This window comes from Pararge aegeria, chromosome 10, assembly GCF_905163445.1.
Source record: "Pararge aegeria chromosome 10, ilParAegt1.1, whole genome shotgun sequence".
NCBI classification, from domain to species: domain Eukaryota; kingdom Metazoa; phylum Arthropoda; class Insecta; order Lepidoptera; family Nymphalidae; genus Pararge; species Pararge aegeria.
Genome location: NC_053189.1, coordinates 5678476 through 5694827, shown reverse-complemented (window position 1 = coordinate 5694827; position 16352 = coordinate 5678476). Strand labels below are relative to the sequence as shown.

The window sequence follows — 16352 nt, the reverse complement described above, 5'->3', positions numbered from 1 at the left end:
TAATATCGTAAAAGTTTTCCCATTTTATCAAATATCGATAACTTAATAGGATGTTAACTTATTTTATTACAAACACTTTTGATATAGTTTTTCGTAAATTATACCTTTGGGGAAAGTAGCGCTATCTGAACGTATCCTAAGTTTAATTTTCAGGTATTGATGAGCTTTATCTCTGCTTTTATTGTAAATTCCGTTATCCAATTGACGTCTATAAAATTCAGATTCGATGTGAAAAATTAACTGTAATTTTGCTTGCGTTTGGTTTATAACATAGCCATGTTTATCCAAATGCTATTCATCCAATAAACTCATATCGTGAAATAAAATAGTTTTCAAAAAATCTACTTCAAAATTCCCACGTTAGCGTAGGTGTTTTGCACCCCAATTATCTGGTATCCCAATTTTTGTGGAACGTTTAATTTTTTTTAATTAAGGGTATTTTTTATCACGCTAGGACTTTTAGGAGCCAATTAAACGTTGTTAACGCACGGGCGGCCGAGTCGACGCGGTGGATCCGAAAGAAAGAAAGTTTGTGTGGGAAAACCACGCAGGACCGCTAGTCATGCGCAAAGCTTTTTTAAATAAGCTGTAAAAATTAACAAGTGCTATATATGCTTATAGTAAAAGATTCAAAACGAAAACAATAAATTTTATTTAGTATTCTAATTTGTCTTCTAATTATACAAACTCTCGTGGAATGTATCGCCACCTCCCACTCGATATATCAACAGAATGATTAACGAATATAATTTAAGCTTTGGGCCTTATGTCAGTGGGATACCCACCATTTTCCTGTAACAGTGATTAAAAGCCTCGTGTACAATGAAAGCCTTTTAAAGTTAAGTGTCATTCTATTCAGATTACTATTGAAAGTAAACTGTGAATACATAGGTATCGAAAACTGAATGACTGGTGATTCTTATAACTTTCACTCATGATGAAGTATGATGATACTGTAAAATTTTGCACTCCAGTAAGTAAAGGACGCGGTTTCATATTGTTAAGTAATGCTTACTCACATTTTGGGATACTTTTTATAACATTCTAAACTCACTGACATGCTATACTAGAGTTATATGCATTCCTTTTTGATTGCGTATGTATTATTATTGTAGACAGATAGCTTCGTGATTATCGCATCAGCTGCATTTCAGGGGTAACGAGTTCGATCCCCGTTACGCATCTCTTACTTTACTTCTAACGTTCTCAAAGACGTGTAAAGAGCCGGTAACGGGATGACAATGACGCTGATGCTTATTTTCAATGAAAAAACAACAAATTCAAAATGCGCTTCACATAACTCAAAACGGGAAGAATAAGTAATTAGATGATATAGTATATTTATTATATGTAGGCACATATATATTATGACATATACGCTAGGTAAATATAACTGTTTATCGCTATATTTACAATATTTGTGAAAATATGTGTGTATCTTAAGGTATACGCAATTTTATGTAAGTTTCTTGTATATGTTATAAAATCTTTTAACTTGTACACCGACCTAAACTCTTTGTAACTGATACTCTCCTTCCACTTAGTGGTGGCCTTGAAGAGATCACTATCAGTGATAAGGCCGCCATTACACCCTAAATTAGTTTATAAGTTGTTTGTGAATTATCTATTTTAGCCTTTAATAAATAATTTTATTACTATTCTTATTATCAGATTAGCTTGTAGACTACCCGTTTAATTCGATAACCAAATCAGTTAACCGGTAGAGAATAATTCGTAGTACGTCGAAGAAGGCACGGATACTCGCGACACCTCATAAAACCGTCTCTAACAGGGTAATAATAGTGTGCAAACACACTCTAACGGTACAAAGAATAGTAAAAAGTAAACTGGACAAATACGTACGAATGGGTTTGCTTAACGGGTCGCGGCTTGTATGCTAGGGCTGTCAAAGCAGATATGATATTTAAAAAAAAAATAAAGCCGCTATTGTGTTATGTACTAATTAGGAACGTTGAATGTAGATTCTTACTAATGCTATAAATACAACGGTTTTATTTTTATTTTACTACAAGTTAACCCCTGACTGGAATAGTAGTAGTACCTGGTAGTAAGTGATGATTCAGTCTAAGATGGTAGCGGGCCAACCTGTTAGGGAGTTTGGTAGTCATACCCCTAATCGGTTTCTACGCACCGGAACACTAAATCGCTTAACGGCTAGCTTTGTCGTTAAAGTGGTAAGCCACGGCCAAAGGATAGTCGTTTGTGCTCCCTTCACACCCTGACCGGCCAACCAATCAACTTGATTTGGCATAGAGTTAGTTGATAGGACGGAAAGTAACATAGGCTACTTCTATCCCAGGAAAAAACGGCTCCCAAGAGTTGTGAAATTCGTAATAAACGTGGAAAAAGACGGCGGGAAACCGCTTGTTGATAATAACGCTCAATGGAACACAGCCAAGTTATTGTAATTAAAAAAAACTAAACATCCTAAAAGAACAAGCATATCTAATCAAAATAATTTATAACGCTGTTGAATCACTAAAAAATAATTAAACTGTGTTTGTTTCGCAATTTCATTACATACATTATTTCATTAATATACTTATGATCGTTCAAATTACTGCTTTTTTAACTGAATTTCTCTCATTCTTGTTAGAATAGTAAAACAAAAAAAACATTGCAATTATCGTGCATATTAAATAACAGAACAATATTCGCACAAAATGGCATTATACAATAATTTATTTCTCAATTTGCGAAGTATTCATGGAAGAGTAAGTATCGTGCATATAAGGACTGACATAAAGATAAAAATATAGTTCTTTAATCGCACAAATGCTGAATAATTGTCAAGTCAAAGTCAAAGTCCAATATTTCTTTATTCAAATAGGTACAAAGATGGCACTTTTATACGTACATTGCATGTAAAATATGACATAGAAGTGAGTTAGTAGAGGGCGATAACTAAATTCGTCAACTTAAAACTAAAGCTTGTTAGCTAAATTGCTTATTTGCTTTGCTTGCTAAATTGTTTGCGATAAATTTCCTAATGGATCCCACTGACTGACTCCAAATGCTAAAACAAGGAACACAAATATACACTTAACTGAACGTCTACCGTGAGATAGATTCTTTATGATAACTTTGAATGAATATACTTTTATTGCACACCACAAAAAGTACATAGAAAAAAAAGAAAAGTATAACAAAACAACGTATACAATTGGCGGTCTTATCGCTTCATAGCCATTTCTTCCAGGCAACCAATCGCGAAGATAAAAAACAGGTACAGAAAATAGTGAGGTGGTGCATATATACATATACCCATAAAATAAATATTTTATTACTTAAATATATACATAAAAAACAATATTTGTGACTGAAGACAAATAATAAAATAAGTAACCGCAATTATATATATAATAGCAATGATTATATATTGTATAATGACAATATATATAATAACTTTATGAGTATGTTGCTTTGACAACCCTAATCGTGGATTGTGGAAGGACTGGAAACGTGGATCGCTGGTTGGAATCGAGTTTAAATTCAATATTTACAAGAAAGAGGTTTTATGAAGAGCCGGACATAATTAATACACTTTGACGATTTTTCTATTAACTTTGTGTTACGAGTACCTACTTATAGTTAATCACATTATTTTAATTGACGAATCACAAACACTATAATATACATATGACCACACCTTTCGTATATATAATTCATAAGTAGGTTCGTAGATAATATAGACCTCTGCCGCGCCTACGTTGTTTTGTCATCCCCTTTGGTCTAGCACATTGTAATAATTATTATTAGGCTGTAATAATTATTATTGCTTAGGATCCTAATGATTATAAGTTTAAGCTACTTTTGAGCTACGTTTAGCTAAGTTTGAGCTACGAGTCAATCCAAAAACTTTCGGGTAATTTTATAGGAATTGCAGACCAGGTCAGAATTAGTTACCAGTGATGACCACAAAACTTCTCATAATCACTGTTAAGGTGATTGTCAAAAACTTGTAATAATCTATAGTCAAAGTCAAAGTCAAAGTCAAATATTTCTTTATTCAAATAGGCACATTTGATTACATGTAAAATATGACATAGGAGTGAGTTGATGGCGATAACTAAAGTCGTCAACATAAAACTAAAGCTACGAGGGTTCCAAACGCGCCCTGGTCCAAGAAGAAGTCCAAAACAAACTTAGCCGGTTGTTATTTTTTTTGGTATCACCATCTCACATTGCCTTTTAAAAGAAGCAACCTGATATATAGATACTATAAAAAAAAATTTGACCCCTGAACCCTTACAATTAGAACTAAGAAGTTCTAATGCCCTCTATTTTTAGATAGGACGACCTGTGCTCATCCTGAAAAATCGGTAAGAGGATGCGCTTAAGGCTCGAAGTGGGACACGCAGTAGGTAATCAGAAGGTGATTCTTAGGGCATTTCCTTACTTCGTAGGGATTACAGTAAACACGAATTTTATGCCCGGGTGAATCCTCAGAGCTTAGATAAAAAAGGAGTTAGAACCGATATAGAACGTTAACAACGACAAAGCTGTTTCCCACGTCTCAATTAAACTATCAATTTGATTGATCGAAAGTAAACTAACGTGAGAACATCTATACAGCCGAATTAAGATTAATTACTAAATATTTAGTTATTATGAAATGATTAGTTCATAACTATACTATTAACGTCAAACTACTGAGCACAAGCCTTCTCTCTCAGGAGAGGAGAGAGGGTTTTTTAGAGACACATACACCACGCAGCTCAAACGCAGAATTGTGGGTTTGATGATGATTGTTATTAGTGACGAGATGATAACCGCGGCTACGTTTTCGTTTTTTTTGTGTTTCACAGATCCCGCTCGAACCGTAAGTTTTTCCGGGATACAATAGCCTGTGTGTTAGTCCAAGGTATAATCTATCTGTATTCCAAATATCAGTCTAATTGGTTCTGTACTTTTTGCATGAAAGAGTAACAAACGTCCACCCATTAATTGCTCCATACAAACTTTCGCATTTAGGTATAACATTAGTAGGAACGATTGTAGGATAATAATCAGGATAGACGTGACGTCGCCAATTTTCTAGTTCTGGATCAATACCTACTAAGACTTTTTTACAAATTTAAGACCTAAGTCTTCCTGGCCCGTCCAGGGAATCGAATACAGGACTTCGTGAACCGCAGTAAGACATGCTTACCACTAGCCCGACGAGGCAGTTGTTGTAATGTTTACTTTCTTGTAGTTAGTAATATAATAGTTGAAGTGTTAGTTGACATCATAGTGTGTATCGATGTGTTTTAATTAATTCAAGCATTTAACACCGATTAAATTAATTTAAGCCACGTATTCATTAGCATACACTTTGTATACAGCCATACGCGGTGATTTATTTAATCAAATTTCAATCGCCTTAACCGTTAGACATGGGAAGATTAGTTCTTTGTAATCAAGAGCTTTTCGACTCTTAAATGTTTTTTCAAGTACAAAATAAAGCTTTTTATTGATAAAACTTAACCGACTCAGCCGTTCCAGAAATAAACCTGGACCGATGTTATTTTTTTTAATATATGCTTGGGTTTTTTCGGGTGAGATTGTGAATGTTTATACACATTCACACTCTCACTCCTTACACAAAAACTCATACACATACACACACACACAATTACACACACAAAATTAAAATGCAATAATAATATCTTTTACGCATATAACGGAATTTTTTATGGAAGAGCGGAGTCTTCTGATACAGGTGTAGTACAACTACATCTAAAAGAAGGTCCCAAACCTACAATCTTGTTAAAACTGTAAAAATTTGTGAAAAATAAACTGTTCTCTAAACTATTCCCTCTCTTGGGTTATACTATCATTCATACAATGTTGTTATTGTAAAATTATTACACACATTTTTTTTTTTATTGATGTACAAATGATAAAGTTTGTTCTGTCTTAAATCAGTCATTTTAGGAAGGTTTCGTGTTAGTTTGCAGCAAGCAAGCAATGCGCCAAAATTTATTTGTGCAAAACAACTTGTCTTCGTCATTATTTTTATTCAGTGACGACATCAGAAACTATGCGTAATTTATGGATTACTTCTAGTCCGACGTCGTTTAAAGTTGACACATTGAGATTTTGGATTAATTTACACGTCTCTAAGTGAAGTTTAGCTAACTTGTTATTTTCAAAAGGTTTGTTTGTTGATGCATTTCCGCATATGCGGTTTACGTGTATTTCCTTTTAATTACATTTCACTTAACGCTTAACTGGGTAGGTAATGTTGAGTTTACGTTGCGCGCTGTGCCAGTTAGAAATGTGCTGTGGTGAGACGTGACTTTAATAATTTAAACGCTGTCTTTTTACCGCAAGGCGTAATTTTAGTAAAGGATGAGGATATCTTCAGGTTTGCATGCTAGAATTGCGTCTGTATTGTTTCTTTTTGCGTGTTTTGAATTTTTATTAGATTCAATCTTATCCTTGCATTTATTTCAATTCGGTACTTCTTAAAAGAGTAAAATTAATCTATGTTCAGGTTTAAATTATTTTTTTTCTTCCGCATAGCAAGTATTTTTTACACCCACGCCTATCAGTTCTCCAAACCAATCGCCGATTGCCACTTCCGTTTCTCTCTGAGCTATATCGGTAACTCTAGGTTTTCTACGGATCTTTTCGGAGTTTTCATTTAGAGATACTTCTATCTCCATCGCTCGGTGTTATTCTTAGGATGCCAATAGTAAGCAAGCTCATTTGATACCCGTTGAATTTGTTAATTATACTAATTTTATTGTTTGTTTCAGGAGAGTTCGATATGAGAGTGAAATCTTGCGCAGCGTCAGATGGTTCTGGGCATATCATACAGCTGTCGGACGAATATGGCTGCGTGTTGCGTCCCAAGATGATTTCTAGGTTGGTTTTCGATGCAATCACCTTTGGATCTTGGATATTAAGCCAAATGGCATGAAAACTAGCCTTAGATTTCCATAGACGGAACGAAACGGACGGAATAGACTTTGAGAGCAAATCACAAACTTAGAGCCAATAAAGGAGAGATAAACACATCACACCAAAAAATATATATCGCAAAAATATATAAATACCAAATTGGGAACCTCTTCATCGTATATTCATTTACTAATTGTTTATATTTGAAAGCTGAAGAGTTTTGTAATCTAAGGAACTACTTGTTCGAATTGGACTTTGTTTGTCTTGCACAGTCCATATATAAAAAAGGCTATAGGCTACATAACAGTACGCCACGATCAATAGGATTGGATTATTAAAGAAAAGTGTTACAGAACTCCTTTTTTTATTTATTATTACTAAGTTCTCACTTTTATTATACAAAATTGGTAAAACACTTACTAAACACTTAATCCACGCAGTAAGGTTTTTAAAACGCTATTTATTTATTTTTTCACGCTGTGTCGTAAAAGTATTACAGAGTGTTTTAATTCGTATGTACGACGTAACAGTGAAGTTATAAATTTACAGAATAAACCCCATCTCGAAATAACAACATTTACACAATGTTGTCTTAGTAATTAAAGACAATAAATTAAATGGCTGGCCTGGCTTAGGTATTTTTGCTTTTCCAAAGGTCTAGCTAATTAATCAGCGACTTCACATATAATTTACCTCGTTATAGGACTAACTGACTGATCATTACATTTCCAGATTCCTCAAGGCGAAAGCGGTTGACGAACGAGCAACCGTGATCACATACGCATTCTTCCACGCATTCAAGTTCCCCGACGCGTTGAGTGTGCATATACGCTGTAAGGTGGAGATTTGTAGGCACGGGTGTTTGGACCACTGCCAGCTAGCTGGCATCGCTCCGCAAAGACATGGCGCTTTGGACAGAAAGGATGACAGGGCTCATCAAGATCATAATGATATCGGGTAAGATTATCTATATTGTTTTCAAAAATCAAATGTCTTGATTATTTATAATGTCGTAAGAACCTAAGCGTTAAATATTTACGCAGATTTCGCGACTGCAAATTAGACAATTGTAGATAAATTAATTATATCCTTTCGGTGCGTGCTGGGATTCGATCTCCGCCACCCGAAAGTGAAGTCAAAGCCTTACCCTCTGGGCTGTGACCTTTTCAATCTATCCGCTGTAACTTATCTAAGTAATGTGCGTTTTAAGCAATTAAAATACCACTTGCTTGAATGAAAACATTGTGATTAAACCAGCATGCCTGAGAGTTCTCTATACTGTTCTCAAAGGTGTGTGGAGTCCACCAAACCCGCACTGGGCCAGCATGGTGGATTACGGCCGTGACCCTCACATTGTGTGAGGAGACCCGTGCCCTATAGTGGGCCGGCAATGGGTTGATATGATGATGAATATCCTATCAGTTATTTCAGTTATAAATAAAGCTCAGGTTAAATATTTCATATCGATTCTCTATTATACTTACTCAGGGATTCTCTCTTATGGATAATTTATATGATATCATTCTTGGCAACCGACTTTTCTAACAGTCTTTTCAAATTACCATATTCCAACACTGGTGTGAACGTAAAATTTAATATGAAACATACATACAAAAGGGGACTTTCATTAAAATATATTTTTATTTTATTTATGTTATTAATAAAATATGTTGTAATTATGTCATTTATTTTAATAATTAATTTGGATTGCGAAAGTTATAAATTTAAATGTTGTGGATGGAATTGAAATCAAGCTTAAGACGTTTTGATTGTGCTAATAACGTTATAAGCCAAATCTCAAGAATTATTATTACTCTTTACAGCGACAATGCTGTAGAAGAATCGGATCTAAGCTTGGCTGAAGATCACCAACGCCTTCCCCTAGAAGAAGCCTTCGGTGATGAAGTTTCTGGTGACGCTGTTCCTGCACCCGCACCTCAGCGCGCCCCAGCTCCGGTTGTAGAATCAAATGCTGATCGAATGTCCGCAGTTGAAGAATTGGTTGAAGCTCTGGCAAGACCTTTCACTGTAAGTCTTAAAATACTCAGTAAAAAAAGTAATATTATAGTATAAAAGTAAGAGTAAGTAATTCGTATTTTTTATGAAGTTTGTTGTCTTGATCATTCAAAATGAGGTTCGATTTGAAAATTCGAAAGACAAAATAGAATTAATTGTTAATCTAAAAGTTTTGTGAAGCAAAAAATTAAAGTAACGGGTTACTTGCTATTCTCTGCTGCTCTGCTTATGTTATTAATTTAAATTCAAGCGGAGTTATGCCGGGCCATTTCATGATAGTTAATTCAAGACATGCAAAAAAAACATTTTACTGTACTCTCAGTTTAATCAAACATGTTATTTATTCCAGGACCGTCCATCAGACTTAGGTGAACGTGAGCGCTTCCCTCACGGCCCAAGAAATTTAGATGCTAATATAAAACCAGAGCCTTCTGGCGATGCAGTTGTCCCAGCAAAACCTCCAGGACCAGCTGTAGCAGGACCTAGGTCTTTACGCAAACGTCGTACAGTTCGTGAAGGTAGATCCGCAGATGTTGGAGTGTCAGGAATCTATGACGTTGTGTCGGAAGCTGATCTTGCGTTTGGTCCGTCAAGGGAACCTGTCACGGTTTTCAGTGGAAGAATACGGGAAGAGGTATGTTTTTAACTAATAAACACTCACCTCATACTTTTCAAATTTGCACAGGGAATTTTATAGAAGATGTACTCTATAGAATTCACACAAATACCTTAGTAAAGTTACTAAGTACATTTTTACAATTGATCAATGATGTTAAAATTGCTATAAAATGACACCGTAATAATGTTACTATCACTTATTAGAATCTTACTCATTCTACAAGGTAGATCAGCTCAGATTTTATCTAAAAGCGTGACCTACCCGTTGCAAATATTTGCATACATAATGTGTTTCGAGTAAGCCACAATGTAAGTGCCTACTCTCTCAGCTAAGGGCCGTTAAGCAATGCACACAATACACTTGTCTGTAAGATGAATTGAAGAAGTTCAAATTACTAAATAAACTAAACAGCCATTTGGAAGATACTTAAGTGTAACTTACGTTATTTTTGAAAATTACGAATATGATATTTTTAAGACTGTTACTATTCATAGTATTACATTTTTTTACTTCAATAATTATTTAGCTTGATGGCCAATTTTATACTTAGTCAATTTTAAATTTATGGTAAAAACGGGATTTGAACTCGCTTATTTCTTCATCTATGTGTATTTTTATCATACTTGTTATTATCATCATCTTTATCAACCCATTATATGCCTTGATAACATTATCGAGAATTCTCAGGCATGCGGGTTTCCAAAGGATGTTTTCACCGTCTATGCAAGTGATATTCTAAACACTACGCTATAACCGCTTATTTCTTCCATCATATTTGCATTTGATCATATATCTTTAGTGAGGTTCTTTACAATGGAATAAATTGAAAATCCTTTATTTCCAGGTTGTATACGGCATTTGCATGGGTGCGGTTAGCTTCGGAGCATTATTTGCATCAGCAGCTGGTGCCGCAGCTGGAGCAGCATTAGCAGCAGCATTCTTACTGCAGAAACTCCGTTCAAGAATGGCTTCACAAACCCCACCACCTATGTCACCGGCATCGGCATCGCATTCTCTAGCTGCGTGGATGGCGCTAAGATTATTAGGATCCCCTCCACACCCTCATCATTCGCGCGAGGGCTAACAAAATAGTGTGTGTTAATTAATACACATTTCTTTAAGACTGTTTTATTAGGATTTTTATCATAACTTGTGGCTAAACAGTCCCTTAATTTTTTTTTAGTAGATTGACATTTTTTTTTTCAAAACGCCGAGATTCTTTGAGATATTTTAAATCTATTATTTGAACTGTATCGAGATATTCTGATTTCATTACTCCATTTTTTAGTTTAGTTAGTAAAGTTTCTTTAAACTTGCTTATTTTCAGATTTCATAATGCTGCCTTATTAAATCAAAACCCGTTTAAATCTTCATAGGTTAACTTGATCCCAGAATTTTTAGTCTTCGTATTGGTCAGTCAAATATATTTTATTAAGTTGTACCTAAATCATTTCATTTGTAATAATAACACTTAGAATTATGAAATTAAAGGTTCTAGATTTGCCTCGTAACAATCGATGGTGCTAAGTCGTGCTACGGACATAGTCCAAAACCTGATTGTATTCACTTCACTGTTGTGAGCATTTTGTAAGTTTTATTTATAGTTAAATGTTGTACAGATTATAATAATCTTATTTTTATACTATTCTAAAAAGTGTTCTTTACATAATAAAATAGGTAGGAATAAACGTCGAGTCATGCCATTAGGATAAGTTTAGTTAAAACAATTTTTGGAGTTTATTAACTTTTAAAGCAATCGCACCCATATACGATTTGACAATCATAACATTTGTGACGTCTAAGTTAAACTGTTCCTGTATAGAGAGGTGTCACAAATGCAAATAACGTCACAATTACATTTTGTTATATTATAGAGATACCAGGTTTTTTTCGGCGGGAAACTTCGTACATGGCGGACGCGGTTTTCTCAAATTTTTCTTTGATTTTACTGTAAACTCGTCTTGAAAAGGATTTGGTGTTGTTTATATTGAACTGTAACTTGGCCTGTCAATTTGTGCACACGTGTTAGTGAGATTCCGGTGTAATTTCGGTGTTTTATGTGAATTTACACAGCAGCAGAAATAGTTGTTATTGGTGATATTCGTATAAATCTAACCGTATTTGGTGTTGGTTAAATATTTATTATGTGTCTGTAGTTATAGTGTTTCCAGTAAAATGGATCTAGATACACCTCCTGAGCCGCCCGACCCGGGGGCATCAGCCTCGTCTCGCAAACGACAAGGAGAGGATACCAACGTATATGCGGCCAAAAAAACTATAACTGATCCTACTCAGGTAAACCCATCCGTTCAAAGCCTTTACATACATCCTTCCTTCACCGAAGGCGCCAAGTCATACTCTGACGATGATAATGGGCCTTTTATCGTCCAAGTCTCACGGGAAGTGGAGGACCCATCCTCTGGAGCGTCATTACGGGCTATAAATTTCGGTCAATTCTTGCACAAACACAAAATTGGTTCAATTATCCACGACGGCGTCAAAAATATAGGCCGCAACAAAATTACTGTAGAGTTTACTTCTGCCCAAGCTGCCAACAACTTTCTGGTTAGTCCAGTTTTGAAGTTATGCAAATATAGAGCTATAATTCCCACATACAACATAACCAGAATGGGGCTGGTGAAAGGAGTTCCCGTGGACTGGTCGATGGACGAGCTTGTTGATTCGCTAGAGCTCCCGCCTGGCTGTGGTGAGGTTCTGAAATCAAGGCGACTGAACAGAAAATCTGTCACAGAGGGTGTCATCACTTGGGTGCCTACCCAATCTGTTGTCCTAACCTTCAGGGGGCAAATGCTTCCTGCTAAGGTATATTCATACCACACCTCACTGCCAGTTGAAACATATAAACTTCCAACAATACAGTGCCAGAACTGCTGCCGTTTTGGCCACATTAAAACAATCTGCAGATCTAAGCCCAGATGCTACAGATGTGCTCAGCCCCATACAGGTGACTCATGTTTGGTCATCAAGGAATTATCTACATGTTTACACTGCTCTGGTAGTCATTTTGCTACTGATAAAGACTGCCCAGAATTCTCCAGGCAGCAATCTATTAAAATGGTCATGTCTCAGAATAATAAATCTTACATTGAAGCATCATCTCAGTTTCCTCCTGTCCGCAGGTCCTATGCTGAGATAACAAAAGAAATGTTTACTCCTACTAATGTAACTTCCTCCAAAACCTCCTACCGGCAAACAGTTTTCCGCTCTCCTCGTCCCCGAGCTCCTCTAGCAAAGGGCTACGATAAAAAAGCTGTTCAGACTATTGTCGGTGATTACTCCTCATCCCTTCCTAATGGATGCGCTCTCAACAACAATGTTGAGAACCCTCCCTCCCAAGGTAAAATGCTTGAGTTTATCTCCGAATTTCTACTTAGTATTGTCGCTCCATGTAGTGAAATTCCCTTACCGCCCAACGTTGCCAAAAACTTAAGCCAACTTTTTAAACTACTCCAAAATGGGCCCAATAACCCTGCTACAGTGGAACTGTAAAAGTTTACGTCCCAAGAAACATGAGTTAACCTTCATAATCCCACCATTCTTCCTCCCAAAGTCCCCCGTCCTTTGAGTGTTAAATGTTTTTTAATGTTTGTTTTCAGTCCTTATTGTAGATTTTTATGTAAATATATAGTAAGTAATAAAATTAAAGTATAATGTACAAAAAATATCCGTGTAAGATATATATGCATGTGTTGTCTGTGTCCTTAGGTTAAAGAGCTAACTAGCTAATAACAACTATTTCTTGGTACAAATTCAAAATTAACTTTTCATTAGTTTCACCGATCAATCTCCTTCGTGCCTTCTTCATCTACAAGACATTGGCGAAATACCTTGTGCCCAGTTGGCGCAGACAAAAGCCATAAACAAGAATTGAATTGAATTGAATAGAGATACCAGCACCTAGATATTTTCACGGGATAAATAATATAATTTCTATATCGCTTGATTAGTTAATTTCGTAATCAATTGCAATTACTTCATGATTTATATTTTTGGCGAAATTGCGCACCGTAATAAATTTTGGCCTATTTGTTAATCAATAATATCATCATCTCAACCAATTGACGTCCATAGATGATTATAGGACTTTCGTAGCAATTCATTTCCACATTCCTTGATACGTTTGGGCCCAGCGACTTCTTTGCGAATCGCTTGATACTGTACAAAAACCAGGTTTTTCGATACGAGGTTGCCACTCCAATTTGTGACCCCGACTTTAATTAGTATCCTAAGAGGTGCCCTGCTCATTACAACTAACAGCAGAACACGTGGTTTAATTCATGTTAGCATAATATGACTCAGAAACATTTTAAGATCGAAGCATTATTTATTATTTTTAATAGTGTGTAGAATTAGATTTACTAATAAGGTTTTATGTGTAAGAAGTTTGTAAATGACCAGAACAATAAAAGTGAGGTTTCAAAGGACAAGTTACTTTCAGCGACGCTAACAAAAGCGTGTAAGCTGAATATATTTAAAAAAAAAATATGATGTGTGATCAGTGAGATGTTTAACCTAGATACCGTACTGCGTCACAAAAATGGTATCCAAGTTTATCAGTACAGGCAGAATTAGAATGCAGGTCCGAATCTGTCTGCAAAGTTTGAAAGTGCTTAGCTTTGTACGATATGCATTGTGACGTAACTTTTGACATCTCTTCGTATATAAAAACTGTCAACCAACATATGTAACTGTTTGTTTTTTTGGTAATAGTTTCTGTTGTGATAAGAACGAGAAGCAGGGCGCAGGTCATATTGCTTGCTTGCTTGAATGCAGCCCTAAGTTCTTATGCATTGCCACTGGAAGGGTGTGGAAACTAGTTTAATAATATCAAGTTACGTAACTCATCATGCATGAGTAATAGAGATAAAAATTTGAGAGAAAAGAAGTTGCGTATCAAAACTCATTACGGATGCTTTTTTGAGGCCGGCTTTACATGATCTATCCCTCTACAGGTAGTGACATCTCACTGATAGCGATTTTAAATGAAATTTATAAATACTTACTCATTATTGCTCTGTAATTATTATAGGGGTTGGGACCAATATGTTTACTGTTGCACAACGGAAATTACAATTAAGCACTGCCTATAACATTTTTTATAAATTTTAAAATGCATATAAAAATTTTGGAACTGACAGAATCGCGGCCTGTATAATTTCTGACAATGGCGGTCTGAATAAAAAAAAGAAAATTAGTTATAATATATAATCTCCCTTTATCTGAGCTCTAAATAAATTCTGATAATAAACGTTGAAAAATAAAACAGGGAATTGCGAGGTTTCTAAACTAACTTTTATTTAAACTTATAATATATTGTATTTTTGTTAGTTAATATCCAAAAACAGTTTCAAAATAGTATTTTACTTGGTCCTGACTCGTAAATGTTTTTTTAAAATGTAATGTATTTAATAATAGTAATAATAATAACTTAACGCTTTGTACATTTAAACTAAGTTATCGTAAGATAAGTTTAAGTTTCGAGACGCTAACATTATTGTAGCATACGACAAACACCAATGAATACAATAATATATCTAAATAAATAGATTCAACTTGGACCTGTACCCTAAATACAAGCACACTTTTCAAGCATTAAATAATTTTGGGGAATGAATCATCATAATTATGTCAAAGGGAAATGGATGAAATTCTTCGTTGTTGAACGCTTAATTTTGTCCACGCATTTCTAACCTACGTGTCTCTAGCCATCTGTAGCCAATGCCAATGCATTTTACGAAAAGAAAACCGGAAAAATGGAATATTCGACTTTATAAACACATTGACATCTGAATTTTAAGATCCAGTTTACTTTACCATTGACGCCTGCGAAATGTTCGCGCTTGTATTAAAGGGTACTGATTATCTATGACAGCGTAATCATATCGTTTTATCACGTGTGACCTCATGTGTATAAACGTCATGTGACGTCATACGTCGTAAAATGCATTGCGCATGTAGAATACGATTCCGATGTCATAGGGCCCTATTATTTAAAATACGATCGCATTTATTTTGCATTTATTCATATTTAATAACAAATAATTATTACTTAATATTCTCTATTGGATCCTAATTAATATTGCTCAATATTAACTTTATAATTTATTTTTTTATTGACACTTTATATAGCTTTGTATCTAGGATTGATAAAGTATTTTTAATTTTAATTTATTATTGGGCTGATAGACCGATATTGTCCAACGAAATTATAAAGTAGGTAAGTAGTTCATATTTTAAGTTTCTACTGATGACTGAGAGGAAAATTATTACCAGACAGTTCTCGTAAGAAAACTGTGCACTATATTTACTTAATGCAGTAATAATCTTATTTATCAATAACGGTAAATAAGAGCTACAATACCGGCAAATTTAATATTTATAAAATATTTTATTTTAGTACGAACATAAAAGTTAAAAATAAATTGGATAGTAGCTGGCGTTGAAAATTAAGCTTAATTAAGATTTAAAGTTACTTAATTTTCATAAGGTAAAAATATAAATTTTTGGTATGCAGACTATAAATCTTTAAGTCTTAAAATCGATGGAATAACACGAAAATTTATTTCGTTTGTGAATCGTGATTTTCAGTGTTGCCACCAATCAAAATAAATCAATTATAGATAAAAACTGAAAAAAATATCCTTCTTAGGTAATTAATGTATCGGTCTTTCAAACCAGTTTATTAAAAGATAAGGTGATAATTAACATGCCACCCAAAAATCTTGCATTTATTTTAACTATTATTTCATAAGTGACACAAAGTTTTTTTTGTGAAAGTACGTTT

General features: G+C 34.7%; 1 protein-coding gene across 2 annotated transcripts in view; it reads left to right on the top strand.

Annotated features, from left to right (window-relative positions):
- The window catches only part of LOC120627153 (cuticlin-1), a 133260-nt gene extending 118266 nt beyond the window's left edge, over positions 1–14994 (top strand). For both annotated transcript variants that reach the window (XM_039895026.1, XM_039895027.1), the window contains 6 exons: positions 6768–6876; positions 7645–7869; positions 8736–8940; positions 9278–9562; positions 10392–11430; positions 13463–14994. In XM_039895026.1, the coding sequence (XP_039750960.1) occupies positions 6768–6876; positions 7645–7869; positions 8736–8940; positions 9278–9562; positions 10392–10631 (1064 nt within the window). In that variant the 3' untranslated portion in view covers positions 10632–11430; positions 13463–14994. The remainder of the gene's footprint in view (positions 1–6767; positions 6877–7644; positions 7870–8735; positions 8941–9277; positions 9563–10391; positions 11431–13462) is intronic.
- The last annotated feature ends 1358 nt before the right edge of the window (positions 14995–16352 follow it).